Source organism: Tripterygium wilfordii, chromosome 19 (genome assembly GCF_013401445.1).
Source record: "Tripterygium wilfordii isolate XIE 37 chromosome 19, ASM1340144v1, whole genome shotgun sequence".
Taxonomy (NCBI): Eukaryota; Viridiplantae; Streptophyta; class Magnoliopsida; order Celastrales; family Celastraceae; genus Tripterygium; species Tripterygium wilfordii.
This window is the reverse complement of record NC_052250.1, coordinates 14133332-14156469: the sequence shown is the minus strand read 5'-3', so window position 1 is coordinate 14156469 and position 23138 is coordinate 14133332. Positions and strand designations below refer to the sequence as shown.

The 23138-nt window shown below is 37.8% G+C and overlaps 3 protein-coding genes and 1 pseudogene across 6 annotated transcripts; 2 read left to right on the top strand and 2 right to left on the bottom strand.

Annotated features, from left to right (window-relative positions):
* The first annotated feature begins 262 nt into the window (after positions 1-262).
* On the top strand, positions 263-2434 carry LOC119985603 (probable trehalose-phosphate phosphatase C). Its single transcript, XM_038829891.1, has 9 exons — positions 263-427; positions 694-834; positions 906-977; positions 1069-1194; positions 1290-1343; positions 1446-1547; positions 1627-1704; positions 1786-1926; positions 2033-2434. Exons 1-9 carry the CDS (start codon positions 263-265, stop codon positions 2222-2224), a joined length of 1071 nt encoding a protein of 356 aa, XP_038685819.1. The 3' UTR covers positions 2225-2434.
* A 714-nt stretch (positions 2435-3148) lies between these two features.
* On the top strand, positions 3149-6155 carry LOC119985676 (annotated as a pseudogene).
* Positions 6156-6287: 132 nt separating this feature from the next.
* Positions 6288-15565, bottom strand: LOC119985675 (ATP-dependent zinc metalloprotease FTSH 11, chloroplastic/mitochondrial-like). The gene is made up of 17 exons (XM_038829995.1): positions 14716-15565; positions 14024-14177; positions 13603-13695; positions 13274-13359; positions 12986-13109; positions 12739-12858; positions 12100-12150; positions 11514-11575; positions 10720-10777; positions 10345-10470; positions 10173-10253; positions 9266-9395; positions 9015-9163; positions 7762-8043; positions 7202-7291; positions 7065-7118; positions 6288-6827 (listed from the first exon to the last, which is right to left on the bottom strand). Exons 1-17 carry the CDS (start codon positions 15360-15362, stop codon positions 6672-6674), a joined length of 2463 nt encoding a protein of 820 aa, XP_038685923.1. The 5' UTR covers positions 15363-15565; the 3' UTR covers positions 6288-6671.
* A 783-nt stretch (positions 15566-16348) lies between these two features.
* Positions 16349-22737, bottom strand: LOC119985835 (polypyrimidine tract-binding protein homolog 2-like). 4 transcript variants are annotated; one of them, XM_038830262.1, is made up of 11 exons: positions 22580-22737; positions 21478-21731; positions 21185-21394; positions 19949-20011; positions 19778-19851; positions 19292-19387; positions 19023-19080; positions 18532-18636; positions 18370-18451; positions 17595-17707; positions 16349-17043 (listed from the first exon to the last, which is right to left on the bottom strand). In XM_038830262.1, exons 2-11 carry the CDS (start codon positions 21682-21684, stop codon positions 16687-16689), a joined length of 1365 nt encoding a protein of 454 aa, XP_038686190.1. In that variant the 5' UTR covers positions 21685-21731; positions 22580-22737; the 3' UTR covers positions 16349-16686. The 4 variants fall into 4 exon arrangements, with proteins under 4 accessions (XP_038686190.1, XP_038686191.1, XP_038686188.1 ...); XM_038830263.1 differs by having other exon boundaries at positions 21478-21728; positions 22580-22732; XM_038830260.1 differs by lacking the exon at positions 22580-22737 and having other exon boundaries at positions 19035-19080.
* Between the last annotated feature and the right edge of the window lie 401 nt (positions 22738-23138).

Genomic DNA, 23138 nt, shown 5'->3' with positions numbered 1-23138 from the left:
GACCCCCCTCCCGATTGAAGGTCGTTAGTCCACATGTTTACACTTTACAGTTGGTCCAGTTGACACGGGCCACTTCGTGGGCTTTAAGAAAGATCTGGTTCATGTCTGTATGGACTGGACTATCTGTTTTTGCTTTTGGGCTCATTAGTTGTATGGGCTTACTATTTTTAGCTAGCTTCAAAGTATCATGGGCCTTATTTTTGGGCTTTTTTCTCACAGCATGCAAATGTTTAGCAAGATTTGGATGAAGTTCAACGGACAAATGGGACTTCAAACTCCACCTTGCAACAAGCACAAGGTGCAGCCCATCCTCAAAGCTAATAATGATACTGATGAGAAGGATATTGGTGATCAGGAACAGCTTGTAAATCCAAGATCACCACCACATTCAAAAATTTCCTCAGATGAAACTTACGAAGCATGGATGGTAAGTATATATGTATCATCAAAGATATGCATGATTCATGCATATATATCCATCATATCGTATGCCCAAATTGTTACTATCTGTGGCCTGTAGGGACCACGGACGAGCCCCGTGCTACTGTACTAGTTCGTAATTTGGGTACTCACTCTATCATCGCCAAAAGATGATGGATTTGAGTGGGAAAGGCGGGATCATTTTCCTGAAACCTCGTCCATATTTCGATTCCACACTATCATTGTTCACCATTTTTTGTTGTCTTTGGGCAGGTTGAACACCCATCTGCACTAGGTTCATTTGATGGCATGATGAAAGCAGCAAAGGGGAAGAAGCTTGTCATTTTTTTAGACTACGATGGCACTCTCTCCCCGATCGTAAATGACCCCGATAGCGCATTCATGTCCGATGAGGTAATCAACTGATATAATAAGCAGCGGCCGCCCTTGAATTAATTAGCCTTACTTATTAGTGTTTATTGCAGATGCGTGCAGCAGTTCATGAAGTAGGAAAGTATTTTCCAACTGCTATTATCAGTGGGAGGAGCATAGACAAGGTATATAACAATCATAGTTTTAAGTTCATTGACTCTTTTTAAATAAGGTACGTACTAGATTATAAATGACAATGGCGTTGATTGATTTCAGGTGAAAAAATTTGTACAATTGAGTAATGTATACTATGCTGGAAGCCATGGAATGGACATAATGGCACCACCAAGACCTGTGAAGGCCAATGATGGCAAGCACCACAATGTAAACACTGATAAGAAGGTATTCCTTTCAAACGTTCAAGGCTCACTTACAAGCACTATAGTCTTAAAAAATCCCTCTTTGACTAATAAAAAGCTTAAATTAATCTCTGACAGGGAAATGAAGTGCTTTTTCAACCTGCCAAGAAGTTTTTGCCCGCGATTCAGAAGGTTTGGCTAGCTTTGCTTTGGACTGTAATCCTAAGTATTTTCCTTTCTTGCTCCTCTCTTATATTGGCATACATTTTTATACTTATTCTCTCTTCATAACAGATTTTCACAGAATTGGAGAAAGAAACAAGGAAGATACCAGGAGCAAGGGTAGAGGATAACAAATTTTGCGTTTCCGTGCACTTTCGACAGGTCGAAGAACAGGTAAATCTCTCATTGATGCATCATATATTACATTCCATTCTATTTTTAACACTATGTCTGAAATATTGATGTCAAGCAGGATTTCAAAATACTAGAGGAGAAGGTCAAGTTAATACTTGAAAACTACCCGGAATTCCGCTTGAGTTGGGGCAGAAAGGTATGGAAAAATCTTAGAGATTCTCTATATATCCACCACATTATATAAGATTTGTCATTTCATCCTCTATTCATGTAAAAGGTTATGGAAGTAAAACCTGTGATAGAATGGGACAAAGGTGATGCCCTGGAATATTTTCTGGAGACTCTAGGGCTTAACAACACCAGCGATGTTCTTCCAATGTACATTGGAGATGACAAAACTGATGAAGATGCTTTCAAGGTAAATATATTAATCCATAACATTCATTTCTCTTCAGTACATCACAACATTAATTAGTTCTTTCAATGACCAAGTTATTTTATTTCTTCCGTATGAATCAATGTAGGTCATCCGGCGTATCGGCCAAGGGTACCCAATTGTTGTATCCTCCATTCCAAAGGAGACTGAAGCTTCATACTCTCTGCATGATCCATCAGAGGTCTTAACTTTCCTGTTACGTTTGGCAAGGTGGAGAAAATCCTCTCTCTCTAGTCGATCGGTTTCTCAAATATGGCACACCGATCACGCAACCTTGTGAGTGGGAGTGATCAGGAACTAGCCCTCTATAAGAGCACATATGTTTTGCCAACTTATGCTTCATGAGGGGGTTGTTTATTATAGCAGAAAAAATAAAACAGATATGGGGTACAGGTAGTTGATGTAGTAGGAGGGAGGGTTGGTCTTCAGATAAGGCAATGGAGACTAGAGAGTCCTAGTTTGTTGTTTTTTTTTTATGCAAATTAGGGCTCATGCGTGAAAATGGCATATATGGTATGGATGCTGTAAATGACAATATATATATGCTTTTGTCAATTAAGTTATAAATATCAAGTTTTGTGAATATTTATAGATTTGTGGAATCAGATTCAAATAATTTAATTGAGGCACTCAATTCAGAGAGCGCTTGTCCTCTATGGGACACCTGGTGGAATCAGCCAAGGATCTTGTTTGGAAATGGTTTGTTTTAAGCATGTCTCACGGCAATGCAATTCTGTAGCCCACACACTTACAAAGAAAATGTACGAGTTTGACGTTCATAGATCGAGTTTGGCGAGAGGAGGTGCATTCTTGTATTATGAGCATGGTCGAGAAGGAAGGTGTTACTGTGTCTGTTTGATTTGTGTTTTCTTTTATAAAAAAAACAAGAATTGGGCACAGGGAGTACCCTTACAGCAACAAATCCTAAGCAAACTTTAAGGGGATTCCTCAGCAAACAAATCATTTTTTACAAAATATACTTTTGTTGATGTAAAAACGAAAGGGCGCGTGCTTCGTACTCGGGCCTAGCCCAATAAGTAGAGTGATCAGGCCTTTCGGCCTCCTTGTTTTATGGGTCAAGGATGAAGACGACTGCACCTGAAGCCCAATAAGCACAAGCCTTGTAGTTGTAGACGACTAGACGGTATTTGTTTGAACGCGAAGCCCAATATACATAATAAGCCCAGTCTTGTATAATCTAACCTGCAAAGCGTACCGCCTCTCTTTCCTATCCAGTTTTCGGTGAAGGAAGACAGGAGGGTGATCGGAGAATATCGCCGGACGGTGATCGGAAGAACGTACACAGGAGAGAGGGAGGACGTAAATGGTTGTTTCTGCTGTTGCTAGGAAAACAGGGAAATAATGCTGCGTTTGGTTGGTAGAAGAATAGAAGGATTCAATTATGAATGGGAATGGTAACATAGATGGATTTGAGAGCGTAGAGAGTGAGTACATAAGGAGGCATCACAGTCACGACCTAGCAGAGAATCAGAGTAGCTGCGCTCTTGTCAAGCACATCAAAGCCCCTGTTCATCTCGTAACTCTCTCTCTTTTTCTCTTTGTTTCATGTTTTCGATGTTTACGACTTTCGTTCTTTTCGGTAGGTTGATTTGAGAAGATTCTATGTTTCTGTTCATTTCTATAAATTGGCTCTATCTCTGCCTATCATAATTTATGGTTTTCTCTGCATAGATTCTGCTGGATCGCGGATGAGATTTGTGATTTTTTTTTTTGTGTGTGTGTTTTTGTAGGTTTGAGCCGCTTTTGATGAGATTGTATGATCTCGATCTATTGCGTATTTTGCTTTGCTTGAGATGATTTTATGTCTAATCTGGTGTTTTAACGTTGTATCTTTAACGAATGGACTTCAGATGACTTTGTTCTTTTTGTTTTTGGTTTGTTGCTTTCTGTTTGGTTGCCACGAAATCGGAGGAGATGAGAAAACGGAAAATGGAAGATGTGCATTGTGTTTTTTGTTCTTTCACTCGGGTAGCTGTGGTAGATACGAAATTTGAGACTCCTTCTATTTTTCTTGTTTTTGTTCATTGGGAGAATTTACCATGGTTGTATCATCGGAACTGTTGGTAGTGGAGTTAGGGATTCCGTGAAACTAATTGTGTTGCCTTGTGCGTAGAGACACACTCAACCCTTCAGTTTTGATTCTGTTGACTTGTAAAGCTTCTGTTTAGACTGTGATTCCTTGAAAATGCATGAAAGATAAGAGAATTAACTATAGATTTTAGCTTCCAACAGCGAAGCATGTGGAAAAGATGAAAAACTAAGAACAATCGAGTGAGAAGTCTTACGTATACTTGGGCTTTGTCGACTCCTTATAATATGCCTGTTTGTGAAATATATAATTCACGACTGTTTTTATTTCCTCAAAAACCTAACTGGTTCGGTTTTTATTAGAGATATCCCTTGCTCCAATGACATTTTGACTGTTTTTCACTCAAAAACCTAACTGGTTCGGTTTTCATTAGGGATATCACTGGCTCCAATGACATTTTGATAGATGTGGAACTACTTTATTGTTTGAACAATTGTAGAGCTTCTCTACTACTTTAGGCGGTTGGCCATTAATTTTATCCTTCACCCATTCTCTGTTCTGCTGACTGCTTAAACATTCTGAAAACATTCATCTACTTGTTTCCTTTTGTAGGTTTGGTCTTTGGTAAGGAGATTCGATCAACCACAGACGTATAAGCCTTTTGTCAGCAGGTGTGTCGCTCAGGGAAATCTTGAGATTGGGAGTCTTAGAGAAGTTGATGTCTAGTCTGGACTTCCTGCCACTACAAGTACTGAGAGATTGGAGCTTCTTGATGATGATGAGCATATCTTTAGCATCAGGATCATTGGTGGGGATCACAGACTAAGGGTATAGATCTGACTTTTTTACTTATTTAACTGCTTGCTTGCGTTCTGTACTATGGTCCCTCCTTTTGAAGGCAGTTATTTGCACCTTTCAATAGTGCATTTTCGAGTCGTACTTTTCTCTTGCATCTGAGTTGTTTTGTTGTAGTTTGATGTGTGCTTATGATGTGCATTGAGGAGAAACTTAACACTCTTTGGCTGTCTTACTGTTCGGAGGGGCACATGCTTGGACATGCTATTGTCTTTGAAGACTTTTCTTTACTCACTTTTAAATGGAGTCCATCTCCAGCTTTTCCTGTGTAGAGTGCTTATAGGTTCGACGATTGTTTAATTCTCTATCATGATGAGAATTATTTTCCTAGAATGAATGACATAAGAGGATCCAAATAGTGAATTTTGCTGATTTCTTTCATGGATTCATGTAGTGATCGCTGCATGAAGGCTTCAGTGACAATGACGAATGAATTTTATTTTTTTTTATTTATTTATTTCAATAGCCGGTTTGCTGGTGCAAACCGGACAAGTTATTCAAAATTCACAGTATGTGACCAAAGTGAGAGCCGTAAGGCTGAATGATAGAGTTGGAGTTTGATTGGCTTTCTGATTTTTACTTTTGCATGTGTCATCAAACAGCCAAAAAAATTTCACTTCTCTCTCGAGAACACTCATTCAATTTTTTTTAAAAAGAATCAGGCCCGTCAGTCGTCACTTTACTACATTTCTCTCTGCTCACTTTTTTGAACTTTTCTTCCAGAATTATTCTTCAACTATATCCCTCCATCCGGAGATAATTGATGGCAGACCAGGGACTCTGGTGATTGAGTCATTTGTGGTTGATGTGCCTGATGATAACACTAACGATGAGACATGCTATTTTGTTGAAGCATTTGATCAAATGCAATCTCCAATCACTTGCTGATGTCTTAGAGCGGCTCGCAGTTCAGGATCTAATCGAGCCCATTGATCGGATCTGAAAGCTGAGAGTGGGAATGTTGTAGAAGCTTCGGTTGCCATGGACGAAAGCTTGTGAGGTTTTGGGGATGGACTCGCGGTAACACTTTCTACCTTCCAGCTGGACGAAGCTTCTGAGGCTTGGCTTTCGTCTGTTGGAGGCTTTGACAGACTGTCGATAACACTTATACCTTCCAGCACGCCTGCGCTATCTATCTGTAGTTTGCTGTGTTATGTATAAAATTATACCGTTCTTGATAGCTGAAGAACCAGTGTTACAAACTATCGTCCTTGTTCATTGATTTACAAAGTGAACAAGAGAAAGACTACGAATTCTTCCCATGTGAATTCAAGGCTTTTTTTGCCATAATGTGGGGGTAAGAGTATATTTTTGTCTATTTGGGAAATCAAATGGACCATGGGCTACAAAGCGAGAAGAGGCACCATCACCTTTAGATCACTAGTGTGTAGTGCCTTAAGACGGTCCTAATAATAGGCAACAAGCGAAACACAGTATCTTCAAAAATTAAGAATTAAGAGTTTGTCCAAAGCAAATTGAAGTTATCATCCAAAATTGCACCTAGAAAACCATCCATGAGCCATTTTGTCTAGAAAGGCGAGTAGATCCCACACGGTATCTGAAGCTCACGGGAGACTTAAAAGAGTCCAGAATAATACAGTTATACAATAATACATGATTTCTGGTTATGATTTGCCTTCCTACACAACAGTGATTTCTTCAAAACTTGGGGTAGGTGTATGGATTACATTTGTTAACACCTTACGACAAGTTGACAACTTACGGAAGGGGAAAGAATGGTAACAAACTACTATATAAATAATTACCTGTTCCTGTAGTGCTTTAAATAGCTGTACAGAGAGCTCGCCAAGAATACTATATTTTAAGCAAACACAAGATCCCCTTCCTCTTCTTGTTCATCTTGTTGTTCAATTAGCCGTCCTTCCCGATAAGGCAAAAGAATACGCTTTATTTCTTCTGCATTTAGAGTCTCGTACTCCATAAGTGCATTTGCTAGTGCATGTAAGGCTTTTTCTTGCTGAAAATGTTCCGACAAATTAATGAATACAAAGACCAACAATCAATTAATAATGCATCATCTGAGAGATTGGCATATCTTTAGCAGTATAATAATCCCAATGTCACAATCATAACCACACACTAGATATGCGAAGGCCAACACACATTTTACTTGAATGAGGAAAATTTGCAAATCAAGTTATGGTTGAATCCAACCATTTTTGAAAGCAAAATATGACATAATTCATGCACAAACCTTTTTTAATACTGCTTTCACCCGATCGTATGCTTCCCTTAAGAGTTTCACCACCTGCAAAAACAATGGAACGCAGAGAGATCAAAATTATTACAACTCATTATATCGAATCAAGTTAGTAGATTCCAGAAACATACTTCAGCATCAATGCGCGATTGCATTTCTGAACTCGGTCTTTCCTTGATATGAATGGGGCCAATTGCCTCACTCATCCCACAACTTGATACCTAGAAGCAAAAAACATGACCATAATTTAGACAAATGATACAAAAGCAATCTTAAATTGAGGAAGATGTCTGGCCCCAGCTAGCATCATTCTTTTCTTTATACTTTTTTTTTTCTCAAGATGTTATAGCCTCATTGGAAGCCAAACCGGCTTCCAAGTACAATGAAAGTATGAAACTCAGAAAAGTTTTAAAAAAAATTGAAAAAGAAACAGAGAGTACCAGAAAAAAAAAATTCTCATGGGAAATATTGAAACTTCAAATGTAATAGCCCCATTTACAAAATTTGGCAACCACGATATGTAGGCAGCTCAAAAAAAGAGAGAGGGGAGAGACACCTTTATGCATGTTTACATAATAATAAACCCAGAAGCAGTTTCTTAAGAGTTTGAATAGGTTGAAGGTTCAAATCCTCTTACATTCTAAAAGTAACTAATTAAAATCAATATTATCATAAAAAAGGCTCTACAAACCATATATTGGGCAAGCTCTGTGGCTGTTTGAAGATCACTACTCGCTCCTGTTGTGATATGATCCTGACCAAAGATGATCTCTTCCGCAACTCTACCTCCCATACAAACATCAAGACGGGCTAATAATTGTTTTCTGCTGATAGATGTCTCATCACTTGAAGGGAGCTGTGTCACCATTCCTAAAGCAGATCCACGAGGCATTATTGTTGCTTTGTGAATGGGATGTGCACCCTCAGTGTTGTAAGCAACAATTGCATGGCCACTCTCATGATATGCGGTAAGCTGAAGATATTAAGTAACACCAGAAATCAATAATAATTCGGCTTAAGAATCTGAGGTATGATCATGCAATGCTTTGGTAGTTTAATGGCAAATTTCTAGAGATGCAACGGTTTGCATACTGCACATGCACATCAAACCAAATAGTGATTACTTCAAGATCAAAGATGCCATGGATCTTGTTGGCATCTCTGATGATTCTGGCCATCAGTTTATAAGCCTTGCGGAATTATGCAATACCTATTTAGAGAAAAGAAAACAAATACACAATCTAGAGGCAAAGTGTAAGGCAAAAGCTTTTGTTCAGATTACCCCAAGGTCCGTTAGTGATGGGGGCTGTGAATGACCAAACTGCTCAAGGAAAGCTTGAATTTAACCCAGGCTACGCTTGAGCTTTGGCATTAGCGTGCCGACAAAAACTAGTACAGCCCAAGTTGTAGAGAAATTAGCTTGCATAAGATAAAAGTTGGCGTGGAGTGGTGCTCTCATTTTATATGGGGGAAGGACATCTCCACCATTTCGTTGTAGATTCCATTTCATTAGAAGATAAAAAGCAAAAATCATGAGCCACCATCTTCCATCATTCACATGATAAGCCAAATTTACAAACCTCCCATGGTTTCTAGATACGGCAGGGAGGTAGTTTGAAAGGTATTAGAAATTCATAACCCAAAGTGGCACAATGCTAAAGTAACTAAACAAGCCAAGCTCGGCGAAATACTACTTTGGTGTAGCTTGGATTTACTCATCTGAAACATTGATTCTGATCCATGGAGATATTAGTCTTAGGTTGGCATATGAGACAGATGGATCCACGGATGTCTAAACCCAAGAACAGGAAGCATTGGTTGCTTGATAGCAACATTATGCATCCATGATTTGGATTCCCATTTATGGAATTATAAAGTATCAAAAAAACCAAGCAAACCATAAATTCAAACCCTCAACTTTGCCTCTAGGGAAGACATGCGTACCTTTTTTGACTCTTCTGATACAAACATTGTCTTCCGCTCGGTGCCCATGACAATCCTGTCTTTTGCAAACTCCAACTGATCAGCGGCTAACTTCTCTGCACCTTCAACAGCAGCTTTAATGGCTGCAATGTTTACTAAGTTTGCTAGATCTGACGGAAAAGAAAAGGAGAGTTCAAGCAACATTGAATAAGCAATGCAAAAATAATCAGCACTATGAGCTTTAATAGCAATAGCAATTGAATGAACTACACCTGCTCCGTTGAATCCTGGCGTGCCACGGGCAATAGCTTTAACATCTATATCATCAGCCAATGGTTTATCTTGTAGATAAAGCTCTAAAATTTCTTGACGACCCTTCACGTCTGGACTTGGAACAACAATCTAAAAACAGGTTTCTTTGTTAATATGTGTTCTCTTTCCACAGACCACAAAAATCAATGTTAAGAACTGCCAACAACAACAAGACAAATCAGAAAAGTATATATCCTAACAGATCTACTGACAAAGACCAATCTATATATATATAGCACAGTGAAGGCCTGTCCCACGATATTAATTCCTGACAGAGACTAGGATTCTCAATGGAAAAGTAACTATGAATAACGAAATTTCAAGAATCCATTTATAACAGAAAATGATATAGGGAGATCTTCAGAACTGAAAATGTGTAAAAAGCTTCAATTGTTGGGTTGATGACAAAAAATTTTGATAATGAAGGACTCGACCCAATTTTACAAATGCATTTCCGAAATGAAGGAGATCTTCACAAAATGAAAATGTGTAAAAAGCTTCAATTGCAGGGTTGATGACAAAAGTTGAGCAATATTCTGGTAAAAAAAATATGGACGAAAAGAGAAGCTAAAAAGTTATAATCACAGCTGCACAAGCCCTTATAAAACTCGCAATTGATTTATGGATACGATAGACGAACGACTCAACATGAACTGATTGCAAGTATCACCATAGAACAAACCAAATAGCTCAGAAAAAGAGTTTGCTACATTGAAAATGTATTTACAAGTAATGAGGCCAGTGACAATCTAAGTATGGACGATGTTTAATAGCACGCTAACAAATGAAAATCTTTCATGGATCTTTGTCTAAGAAGTAAATACTGGAATAAAATATAAGAATTTTGATTTGAAGAATAGAACTTACATGTCTATCAAATCTACCGGGCCTTGTCAAAGCTGGATCAAGAATATCAGGAAAGTTTGTAGCAGCCATCAGTATTATCCCCTACAGAAAGGAAACGAGGAAACATAAAAAGTTCTCACATATGAAACTGAATAAAGGAATTAAATAATGGCGTAAGACAATTCAGAAGCACCTCATTCTGTTCAAACCCATCCATTTCGACAAGCAGCTGATGCAATGTTTTCTTCGTATGCCCTTCCCATTGTTTTCGCGTCGATCCAACAGCATCTACTTCATCAATGAAAATGATGCAAGGAGCCTATGCAATATACAAAAATATAATGAGTAGATAATATAAATGGTGAGCAATCACTCTGACATCAATATTAAGCCACAACTTCAAGTTAATTATGAACCAATCCATCAAAGACATTTGACTTAGAGATGATAATGCAATAAATTTCAAAATCCCTATCCAGCTATCCCCTCTCCAGCTCTCTCTCTTTTGACACACAAACACCACCACATACAGAATAGTACTCAATAGAAGACTTCAAAAACAAGATACCTTCTTTTTGGCAGCTTGAAATAAGGATCTTACACGCCGTGCACCGACTCCAACAAACCTGCGATACCAAACTCAAATTTTTAACACTAAAATATTACTTGACGAATTCTAACATCCAAGAACCACGTAATTCACTCGATGTTAAACTTAACACAAACATGTGCCCACCAACAATAAATACGGAAAGCAATTCCAATGGCGGTTGTTCTTAAAAGATGATTAAATAAGATTTAGCCATGCCAGCCAGTGCTTTGCAATGACAGACATATTTTGAATTGATGCAACAATGAACATCAGTTCTGCGTGAATGGGGAACGATAGATGCTCTCTATTGTTATACATGCACAGAAATTTGCACGGAGATAAAGGAAAAGAAGCCACAAGGAGGAAAAATTCATTAAATCAGATAGCAACTGTGCTAAATAGTGACTCACTAGAGATGTCAAACTTAGAGTTTGATGCATGTCAGAACTTATGGTTTTCATGATACATCCATTATTTTTCATGATACATCTATTCTTTCCCTACCACAAGGAATATGCAATAGACATGTATTTTGGGATATACCATGATAGAAACCCACACATTCTTTATAGGATGAAGTTCAACATTTCTTTCTTATCATATGCATAGACTATCACTTATCAGTATATGCGCATCGTCTTCCTCCATGGAAAACAATCAGCATAGATTAGCAATAGGGATTACTAACAGAGTTGTATGTCTATTATAAGTCAGAATATTTAATGAGTTATATCAACCACCTACAAAACTAAAGGAAAAGGATGACTTACATCTCCTCAAATTCTGATCCTGCTCTATAGAAGAAAGGAACTCCGGCTTCACCAGCAATAGCCTTCAGTCAAAACTAACAGAGTCATTGTGAGGAAAAAAAACTGCCATTGTATCACGGCCAAGTAAAGTAGCTCCACATCTATATAATTTTAAATGAAAGTTTCAAGGTGCAAACGGGAGATTTAGCAAAAATTAGGTATACAGGTATATATACAGAATCAAAATGCCCTCAAGTAGGAGATTGAACATTTACTTCACTCTATTATCATCAGAAAAACTCAAACCTTGACCTTTAATCAGTACCAGGATCAAGCTCTCATGATTCGAAAGAGAAACTTGCATACAATGGTCCCAGATAACAGCATATAGAAGAAGGCATTCATTAAAACAAGCTTAAAGGAACAGAGTATTGATTGCAAAATATGGTATAGACACAACAACACAACATCATACAATAAGACAAGCTTCAAAGATAGAAATCTTTGAGAGGATCATGCTTTTTGTAACAGGTAATAGAATCATTGTCCAATGCCCGAGTCAATCATGGATCATAGTTCAAAGGACATGCGTCAATAACCACTTTACCTTCGCAAGCAGTGTTTTTCCTGTTCCAGGCGCTCCTGTCAAAAGGATTCCCTGCAAAATGGTTTTTCAAATTCATATCACAACAGAAATAACCCAGCAAAACACCCACATATGTGACTCGTGCAATCAGGCTAATCAAATTTAGTATAAAAACAATCAAAACCAAAATTGTCAAGAACTGAGTTAAAGTCAGTAAGTAACTGTTAACTAAAAAGCCGCTACAGGCCCAGCCAGCTAATATCAATAAGCATAGATTAGAAGTACATAACTGCTCAATGATACCAAGAGAAACAATACTCATGCCTTACATGATTAGTAATTATAGTGACATGTTACAGAGTATAAAGTGAAGAAGGTAAACCTAAAACCTTCTACTTGACCATTATCTTTCTTGATACTTCAGAATATCAAAATAAATCCGAAGGACATCTAACAAAATCTCTATCAGGCCACCCATGTCACGTGACAGACTCATACTATTTCCACTCAGGAATGAACCTTTTTTAAAAATGCTCCAGAATGGGGATTAGACATTCCAGAAGGAAAGATCTACATATCAAAGGTCTATGAGACATAATCATGAAAGAGCATATGTCACGAGGAAACATGTAAAAGGAAAAACAAATATCCTGCAGAAACCTTGGGCAACTTTCCTCCAAGTCGAGTAAACTTTGATGGATTTTTTAGGTATTCCACCACTTCCTCAAGCTCTTGTTTAGCATCATCACAACCTTTTACATCCTTGAATGTTTTAACATTCTGCAAGATAAAAGCAACAGTAGCACAAATTATGACTAATTGTTACATCTCAAAATAAAAAAACACACTTGCAGAAAAAAAGATTAAATAGCATGAATACTGCCAGTATATAACATTAACTAGCTACCTTTTCCGGCATTACTTCCTTATTTAATTCCTTTGGATTATAGGAAGAACTTGAGCCAACGCCCGAAGTTCCAATTCCACCCAAGCTCCCTATATACTTCTGTAGTGCAGCAGCACCCATAAACCTGGAAACATTCTCGATAGACGTTAGTCAAGAGGATACAGGCAACCCAAAGATATTCAAAATGCCCAAAGATTGATGCTGAAAGCCTAAAATATTAATAAAACATGACAATTAAGGTACACATCTAGAAGTGGTAGAAGCCATATATGTAAGAACGACTCATACCATACTAATCCAACAGCAACAGTGAACAAGATAGTTGAGATAAGCTCCTGCGCGAATCTTGATTTGTTTGATACTTTAGGGTCAACCTAGCAATAAATATGACACATCAATATTTTTATGGAAGAGAATAGAGTTCACTGAAAGCACAAAGAGAGAATATGAATATCTACAACGTATGGGTGGAATTTGAGGACACCATCCAATGAGAGCATACAAAAGTAATCAGCATTTAATCCTAAAACGCTAATTATATACGCTCTCAGAGGAACAAAACATCAATTCACTGTACATACAACAAAGGTGCTAAGACTCTTTCAAACTAAACTTACCATTACCACATGCAGTGGCTGCTTTTCTGATATGCCAGGGTTCGTAAAGGGCACATCTGTATTCCCTAATGCACGTTGCTTCAGTTCTTGCAACTACATGTAAAATTTATTCATAAGATACATAAAACTCTCACATAAAAAGATGAGACAACATTCACATAAAATTCAAAGGAGGGATATTGGAGGTTTCAAAGAAAGAAAAAAAAATATAGGTTAAAATTGGCACAAAGCTGAAGGACTTCAGAATGACTTGCAAATCAACATTAAGTTAAGGGTTAGATATCTTGAACAGAAATCATTAAGAAAACCCAAAAATGCCAAAAAAGAGAATATTAAAAAAACAGTTGGGTACTCAATTTAGATATTTCATGGTAATTAGAAATGGGAAATTTATGCGAGCATCAAAAAGACACTTGATTACCAAAGCTGGAAGACTCGAAGGCTTTCCAGACTGCTCATCTGGAAGGTAGTCAGCGATAGCATTTGTGATCACAAGAGCTCGAAGATATTCTGCAACTCCTCTACTATCTACAGCATGGTCCCTTTGTTCAAAACGCTTGATTACAGATTCAGGACTGAAAATAAAATGAAACTATTACAAATTCTTGACATCTGGGAACAGCATTACTACATACTCGTACTACAAACAAGGAGAAAACAAAGAAAACAGCAGCAATTTTCTCGCTTAATCCTATGCTCAGTTTTGGCACCAATTGTAACACAATTCTACTTCCTCTAGAAAAGAGATAAACGCTTTGACGATCTATAAAAGGCATCCTCGTGGCACTGAATTGACTGTAACGCATCAAAAACATTGACTATTTTAGTACTGTATCCAATAAATCCTTTCTGTTTTCCTCCAATTTCTTATCAAACAAACAGAGAACAAATTAAAATTCACAATTCTACAGCAGAAAACAATTCACTACTTTTCTATCTCCCGGGCCAATGGCCATCTCCCTGCTTCCTATCCTAACCAAAGCAACATGGTATATAGAACTCAAACACAGTATATATATATAAAGTTCTTCCTTGTTCAGAGCAACCATATTAACAATATGGAAGACAGCATTTAATAGTTTTTCCCGAAAAGAAAATACAGCTCCAGCTAACCTGTGTTTGTTGAGCTCGGCTAAGAGAGCACTCTGCTTGGCAGGATCCTTCGGATTGGCATTAGCCTCCTCCATAAGCCGCTCCAGACGCTTCTCCTGACGCCAAAAGGGGAACCAACTCAACCAATCCCACGCCAAAGCCTTCTCCACTCCTCTCTTCACCATGGCCCAAAGTCCCATCAGAAACACCACTACCGGGAATTTACCATTCATCCCTTCCTTCTCCGCCAAATTCCTCTCCCTCCCCGCGCCCTCCACCACATTCTCTCTGTTAACTTCACCAACCACACTTTTTTCCAACTCCAACGCCTCGAAGCCCAAACTGCCACCACTGTCAACATCCACTCCGTCAGATTTAGATTCTGAAAGAACTGAATTAGAATTATCCACCGAAAAATCAGTCAATTCCGGACTCAAACTTGCGTTATCCGGTTGCAATGTGCAAAGGATCGACTTATGGTGGGGACATAATCGTGAAATCAGATGAGTAAACAGAGACGACTTGTTGAAGGAGCGAGGGGCGGCAGAACGGTGGCGGTGCCGCCGATGAGAGGAGAGAGCGAACAGTCGGTGAGATTTCGTTGGAGGAGGAGAACTGAGAGAGAGTGAAGGTTTGCAGAGAAGAAAAGCTTGTACAGTACTAGTCATCGGCTCCTCCTATGCTCTCTCTCTGTATCTCCGTTAGGGTTTGGGTTCCTTCTCTTTTTCTCCGAGACGAATTAGGAGACTTGCTCAGAAAGCCGACTGAGGCAGAAACGACGAAGGAGAAAACGGAAGTAACCTTATCTGGATTGAAATTGGCGCCGGCTTTGAGAGCTAGTAGCCTAGTATATGTATTGTACGGACCTACTACTACTTCCGACTTAAAGTGGGACTCACACGCACTGCGCCGCAGGGTCTGTTCTAGTGTTCTATGCCGTTCGTGCTTTGACTTATAAAATATAAATCTGACCAATTACAATTTTTCAAAAATTCAATTAATTAATTACATTAAACATAAACTATCCTTTTTATTTCTTTCGACACGCAATAATTAATCAATTCCCAAAATTACAAAATTAAGAGATTTTTTCAACCATTGACGGATTTTATTAAGAATATGTGGCAATAATCTCACATCAATATGGTATAAGATTATTGATATATTTAGACATACCTCTACTCCACTTGTTGGGTTTGACATAACCTAATCGATTTTCTGAACCTAAATACCTCTAACGATGACTCATGAAAAACAAAAAATTCATGAAAAACAAAATTTTGGAATCTCGATATGTCCATAATAAACTGTATTTACCATGATAGAACACACAGTCCCTCAAGACTTCCATATCGTGTCGGAGTGAATTGTAATGCAATAGAAATTGAGAGAATCCCACCACTCCACCCTCTTTCAAGATCCAATTCACTATACCAGGCCTTCCAACAATCAGAAACTAACCTAGAGTTCAAAGGAGACACCCGGGACCGAATCTCATCTTCGAACACCATAGTTATAGAACTAATCAAACATTTACAGGCCATAAAGTCTCCAAAGCTTCATAACATATCAGGCCTGCAGGACCTACCTCAACATAAACATGTAACTGGATGTCGATCAGATGCATGCACAACTCATGCCACAACTGGAACCATTTCCACACCCCCAATTAGATAAAAAGCAGCACCATGTTAATCAGGTGCAAGTATTGAAATATTTCACATGTCATCAAGGATGATATAGACTTATAGTTCATGAGTATCATTGGCCTGCAAGAGTGTTCGAGGCTCGAATACTTCACAATCAAAATTGCAAAAGGAAAAAAGAAAGAAAAAAGAAACGACATTTTTGCCTAAAAACAATGAGGAGTTCAAACATGGTTATGCGGACCAGGGACGCTTTTGCTTCATCAAATTGCATACTGCACCTCGTACAAACCTGCCACTGTAAAACAGTGGCTAATTGAATAAGTAGAATCGGATAGGCGAGACGCTATCGCATATGATCAGCGCTATATGGGGGCATTGGTGGGGGCTGCTGTGGGCCACTCTGGCCCGGCAGGTGCATCATTCCTGGGCCCATTTGAGGAGGCATAGCTCCAGGTGGCATGTAAGGAGGATTATTCATATGTATTGGGTAGGTTTGCTCTGATGCTGGAACAGAAACGCCCCAGCCAGCAGAGGGCTGAGGCATCATAGACTGCTCCAGAGTTGGGGCCAACTGAGCTCCATTGTACTGTTGAGCAACATGTCCAACCATTTGAACTGGCTGTTGTCCAAGGATGGAGGGTTGGGAATTCACCATAGCACCATTAGGGATTGTATAGTCCCTACTCCGATCATTGTTAACCTGTGATCCAGCAAAACAATCTCAGAACAATAGCCCTCTGTTGAATCAAAGGATGTATAGAAGTTTATAAAATGTGTAAAACTTCAATAACAATTTAGTAAGCTCAATCAAATATCTTTTGGAACCTACTTTCCCATTTCACAATTTAAAATCTGTAGAACAATTGCTGAGATCAAGGAAAAAGGAGTATAAATTTCAACCTCTTGTTGATATGTCATTCTTGTTTCGTCAAATCTAAAAATGCATTGGATACTGGACTTAAGATAACTTAGCAAACGTTATTAGTAATTTGTAGGGGGACCTTGCCTACGATGCAACAGTGCCCCAAAACCAAGAGTATAATGTCGAGTATTGATGCTTAATTTGTATAACAATAAATGTCAGAAATTATTTCGCCAATTTTTTTCACACGTAGACAAGCCAAAACATAATAGACTATTTTTTAAGAGGACCAAGAAATGGACTCATACCTCCCTCAATTTACAAATGATGCAATTAGATCTTTGTAGATGAGAAACGGGCTACACATTTCAGATATATAACTTAGTTACCTTTATACTGAGATCAGTATGGCGCGAATAAGATACATGAAGCTTGCAAAACCCTCCATCATAGATGCAGTGCCCTTCCAGGGCTTCCTTGGCAACAACAGCTGTCTTAACATCTGAAACACGAGCTTAAATCCTAAATACGATTTCCTACCAATAGTAATATACAATACAAGCATTGAACATGATAAATCAGATTTGTTAAAAAAAACTAATTCAGTATCAATACATATTAAATAACATCATACAAGTATAGACTACCCGCTTGAGGGTTCTCGTATCTTTTGGCAGTTAACAAGTTAACATATTTTTTACATGGCAATTACATTGTCATGTTAATGTTTGCTACATGTAGGTTTGATATACAATGACAACCAAAGCCCAGAGAAATTTTAAGAAGGTAACTACAACCACATTTACAATTAACATTTAGTCTCAGTGCCTTGCAAGCTGTTCAAGCATAGGTTGATGCTTAAAAACAATTCCACCTGTTAAGGATATAATCCAAGGTCCACTATGAAGGGAAGGGTCCCCAACAATTCAAAATTCACCATCCTATACACAAGTAAAACCAACAATGAACTGTATGGAGATAAAATGACATATTTCTATGGGTCAGCTAATTAAAAATTTTACTTCAGTATCTTAGACAGATTCAAGGGTCATCCATAAACCTACCAGATAAATGAGCCTGTAGACCTATTTACATATTAGAGAATAGCAACACGAAAGAAAAGAACTCGTGTGAACACAAATTGCTACACGGTTAGGGAATTACCAGGGTATTGAATTAAAGCCTGAAGTCCACCATTCTTATCAAACATAGCAATCTTCTGGACAGGACCAAAAGCAGAAAAAACCTTCCATTGCCAAAAATAATCAAAATATTAAAGGGATTGCCAACAAGAATATGAATGTTGTATTTGGTGATTGAAAATACCATGTGTAAAACATCCAAGGTGACAGCATACTGCATGTTCTCAATGGAAGCAAGAAGAACATTACTCTCAGGTTCAAGTTTCTTGCCATCAATACCCACACTAAACTGCAATGTAACAGATAAGTTGCACCTTAATCAGAGAAAAAGATTGTAAATCATCCGCAAATTTTGCAATTATTGATGAGTTATGCAACTTTAGTAGAAGTGATACAGTAACAAACTGCATCTTTGATATGTCCATGCATCCCAATTATTTTAAAGTGGCCACTGTGTAATTTATACTGAAAATATGTAAAAAAACAAGCATTCAATTCAATATCACCCAGAAAATATTTGCAGATGGATACATGTAAGAGTCTTGGAAAACGAAATTAAAAGTTGCAGTTAAATGGCAGGCATCTTCCACTAAAAGACATGATTGACAGGAAATTATGCAGAAGGTTCTGATGGCTGCTTTAAGTAACTTAAATTGTCAGTTTGTGATGTCCTACTTGCCCACTTGCCTCGATTGCTGATGGAGCAATAGGAAGATAAGGATTTGTGTAGTCCCTGGATAATCAAATCAAGTAATAAAAAAGATTATAAAACAATGATAACCAACAGTGAACTTGAGGAAAACACAAGAATGAAAAATAAAAGGACAACAGAGCATCTAATAATAGAATGCGAAATCATTTGTAAAAACCAATACAAGAACAGAGTTGTTGTCCAAAGTTGGTCATATAGGATGGTTACTCAGATGAGTAGACATTAGGAATACCTGCTTCGATGGCTCTGGAATTTCACACTCAAATCTGTATGAGCAGAATATGTGATCCTAAGGCTGCATGGTCCAAGATGTTCAGGAAGCAAATACCTGAATACCCAGGATAACAAGTCATAAGGAAATCTTGCATGCCAATTACTTGAATAAAAGCATATATGAATCTACAGCCTATACAATGGTCACACAAGCATACATTCAAATATCTAAAGTCACAAATTCCTCCATTAAAAAGAACTGGTATATCTACATAGCACAGTGAGCCCATACCCCATCATTAAGGTTTAAAACAATGAAAATAACTAGCCAAAGAGAACTTTACAAGTCCATCTTCAGAAGTAAATATAGATAATAAATGCCACTAAGGTTCTCTTAAAATTACTCATTAGATGTCAAATCTAATGATTTAGCACCAAATCTACAGCAACATGGTCCGTAACAGTTGGACTAAATACCATGTCAAACAATTAATTCAACTGTCACCTAGGGATGCTTCTTCCATCCAGGGCATTTTTTGCTGATGACGAGGTTTCTGCATCAGAGAACTGCACCAATGCCTGAAAGCATCGCATATAAAATTAGATTCTTCTAGAAGGCAGAATAACCCTCAACAATTTCTAAAGCTGCCATGATTATAGTTATAGTCTTATAGACCTGGAATCCAGCTGTCTTCTCGAAGGTAGTAATCTTGTGCACAAAGCCAAAGGCTGAGAACACCTGCATCGCTAAATTACTTTCAGAAAGAAAATTTTGGATTTATCTTCCGCGGCTCAAAAGGGTGCTAGTTCACTATCCTGCCTGTAACTAATACATTCAGTATGAAATAAAGAGAATCCAAATTCTCCAGCTGTAATTAAAGTAAACAGAATGCAACAAAGGCATTTACTCCAACAACAGCCTAAAACAATATTATTAGATTGGACACTTAGAATAATCAATAACTACAACGATGGCACAGAATCCTAAAGAGATCAACCACGCATCTCCAAGGAATCATTAGCAGCATCAGAACACTTATTCTGTCAATTAAAGTTCATATAAAGTTAATGTGAAATTAGCAACACAGTAAAAATAAGAGATAACAATAAATGTCACCAGCAAAAAATCTGACAAGGTCTAAATGGAAATCTCAGGCCACAAAAAGGCAGAAAGGGCAATGCGGCTATATACCACTTCACACAGCGCAAATCTTTTGTAAAACTGAGCATTCATTCAACTTCATAGAACGTATCTGATACCCTATCAAATCTATTCTAGCGTGGGGCTAGAACCAATTCCACAGCCACTAATCACAAAAGATTTCCAAGAAAATACTAAAACACTATTTCACCTTCATACAAAATTGCAAGAACTTGCATCAAGTAAAAACCCTCATCGAGCCTTGAATTGAAGTTGACTCACAAATCTTATTTAAGATAAACGTCAAAAACAAGAATAACAGGGTAATCACATCAACTAGACCATCACATCAGACAACCATATCAGGTATAGCGAGTGCATCATTGACAGTGCCAAGAAAATAGACACTGACAATCTGATATACAGCATGCAGAAAGTAAAGATAAAGAGACAGACAATAGGAGGAAATATGAAAATGTCCTAAACTATCTCAATGGTAGGAACGGGAAGTTGATGAGGAAGAGGAGTGAAGAAAGAGGCAGCGGTAAGGAAAGGAGAAAGGAGACAAACACACATGCGCTCTTTCCCTGATGCACTAAGCTGCCACTGAAGATATTGCCTGGAAATGGCCCTGCTGATCCATTTACAATCACGTCAAACAAAACATTTTCCCGAAGCATGAGAAACTACAACCAGATGAACTCACTGACAGATCTTCAGTAATATGTTTATCTCTTCCAATAATAACAAGAAACCTTGCAATTTTCTTACCAGATGTAAGACATCAATGTTGACAAGGCGTGCATCACTACCCTCAATTGTTACAAGCAGTACGTTTCCAGCAACATCTGCCGTTGTTTTGTTGTTAACTATCTCTTGCCTATTGGAGTATTGCAAGTAGACAGTCTTTCCCCGTACTTGAGCAGGCTCAGACGATTGGCCGTAATATGTTATCATTGCTATGGCTTGATTCAAATCAGTCTAATGAATTGAAAGCAATGCACAGTAAGAATACCAATCAAGAATTATTCAAGACAATAAATATAACCACCAAAAAAACTCACACTGGAAACAAATGCACTCACAAACTCAATAAAAGCTTGATTTCGATTTGCTCCAACATTACACTTTGTATTCACAACTTTTCCAAAGGGCTTCCCAAGTTCAATCAGTTCCTCCTCAGTGCATTCCCACGGCAAGTTTCTCAAATGTAGCACCTTAGATGGAGGTTGTGTGTAACGGAACTGAGGCTGAGTAGACACGGATGACATTCCCGTCCTGGTATAAAACACCTCAAAAAATTGAGCCGCTAAAACTGCTGCACAAGGAAAAATTCAGTCAGAAATCAGAATAACATTTGGAATCTTGCTAGAATCAAGTAAACCAGCCTCTCCAGATAATACATTTCATTCCTTTCCTATAAAATAGCATTGTTTCACATCCCATATGAACACAAGTAGCACAAGTTGTGCTGCACAACCCAGAATAAGTGACAATTTAAACTAAATATACGTACAGAATTACACAAACATAGACTCATACGGATATATACATTTTAATAAATACTCATTCCAATACATGGCTTTGTAAGGCGATAATTGGATTCCAGATTCTTGATCATTACAGTAATATTTTCCATCCACGTAGTTTGGAAAACAAGACCCTTATAGTTTGAAAAGATTCAAAATAAAATTTCAGAACTGATAGTCTGATACCCAACACTCTTTCCATCTCCTCGAATACATTACTTCCCTTACCATACATGGTAGCTCCAACTGAAGCAAAACTACCACCATGGAAAAACCGCCAACTAGTGGGGGAAAAAAACACAAGCGAAGTGAAAAAAGAGCCGAACGGCTGAAGGATTACAGACAACGTACAGGAATTCTAGCATCCATCTGTCATATCTCGCACACATCAAATATATGCCAAGAATAGCTATTATTCACTCGTAACAGAAATATAAACGATACCAATACTATCAAGAGATTTCGACTTGGGCTACTGTAAATCAGAATTACGATTATAGTTTTCAAAACACATATCATCGATGCACAATCAAATCCGAAAGAAAGAAGAAGAAGAAGAAGAAATGAACACAGATACATCACAAAATTAGGAAAGACAGATAGTACCTAAACAGCCAAAGTTTGGTGTTGAAATTACCTGGTGAAGATTTGTGAAGCTAATCCCAAAATTGTGTGGGTTGGCAAAACTAGGGTTTGCAGAAGCGGAGAGGTTTCCGAAGATTTATCTCTTATCGCGGTTTGGGGATGAAATTATTTTGGCGCTAGGTCAAGCGTATGGAGCACCCCGCGTGGGTTAAAAGGCCCACAGGCTACAGTTGTTTTGCTTTTTTCCCTCTCAAAGCAGAAATAACGTGTTTTTTTTTTTTTTCCTATTTATAAACGGGAAGGGGATTCCAACTTGGTCGTCAAGATATATACAACATTTTTATATTCTAACTAATGATTCGGATATAAAGCAAAAATATAATTATTTAATAAGTATACAAAAATTAGTGAATTACTCATTGAATAACGTTATTTAAATAAGTTCATGTTGCATTTTATTGATACTCATTTGTTTTAAATTGTCTTGTCATTAAAATTAGTCACTAAATAAGCTTTAGATTTCTTTGTTTTATTTCATTTTGCCATTCAAAAATTTATCTCCATTATGAATTCATTGATAATAATATTCATTTTGAACCATTCAGATATCT

Coding starts and splice junctions, on each gene's coding strand:
- LOC119985603 (XM_038829891.1), top strand. CDS start 263: ATGGGACTTCAAACTCCACCTTGCAACAAGCACAAGGTGCAGCCCATC. Junction 1,195..1,289: donor ATGTAAACACTGATAAGAAG/GTATTCCTTTCA, acceptor AATCTCTGACAG/GGAAATGAAGTGCTTTTTCA. Junction 1,344..1,445: donor TTTTGCCCGCGATTCAGAAG/GTTTGGCTAGCT, acceptor TCTTCATAACAG/ATTTTCACAGAATTGGAGAA.
- LOC119985675 (XM_038829995.1), bottom strand. CDS start 15,362: ATGACTAGTACTGTACAAGCTTTTCTTCTCTGCAAACCTTCACTCTCT. Junction 12,151..12,738: donor TTGGAGGAAAGTTGCCCAAG/GTTTCTGCAGGA, acceptor ACCATTTTGCAG/GGAATCCTTTTGACAGGAGC. Junction 6,828..7,064: donor TGAAAGCAGTATTAAAAAAG/GTTTGTGCATGA, acceptor GAACATTTTCAG/CAAGAAAAAGCCTTACATGC.
- LOC119985835 (XM_038830262.1), bottom strand. CDS start 21,684: ATGTCATCCGTGTCTACTCAGCCTCAGTTCCGTTACACACAACCTCCA. Junction 21,395..21,477: donor TGAGTGCATTTGTTTCCAGT/GTGAGTTTTTTT, acceptor TCAATTCATTAG/ACTGATTTGAATCAAGCCAT. Junction 19,081..19,291: donor TTCCAGAGCCATCGAAGCAG/GTATTCCTAATG, acceptor TTGATTATCCAG/GGACTACACAAATCCTTATC.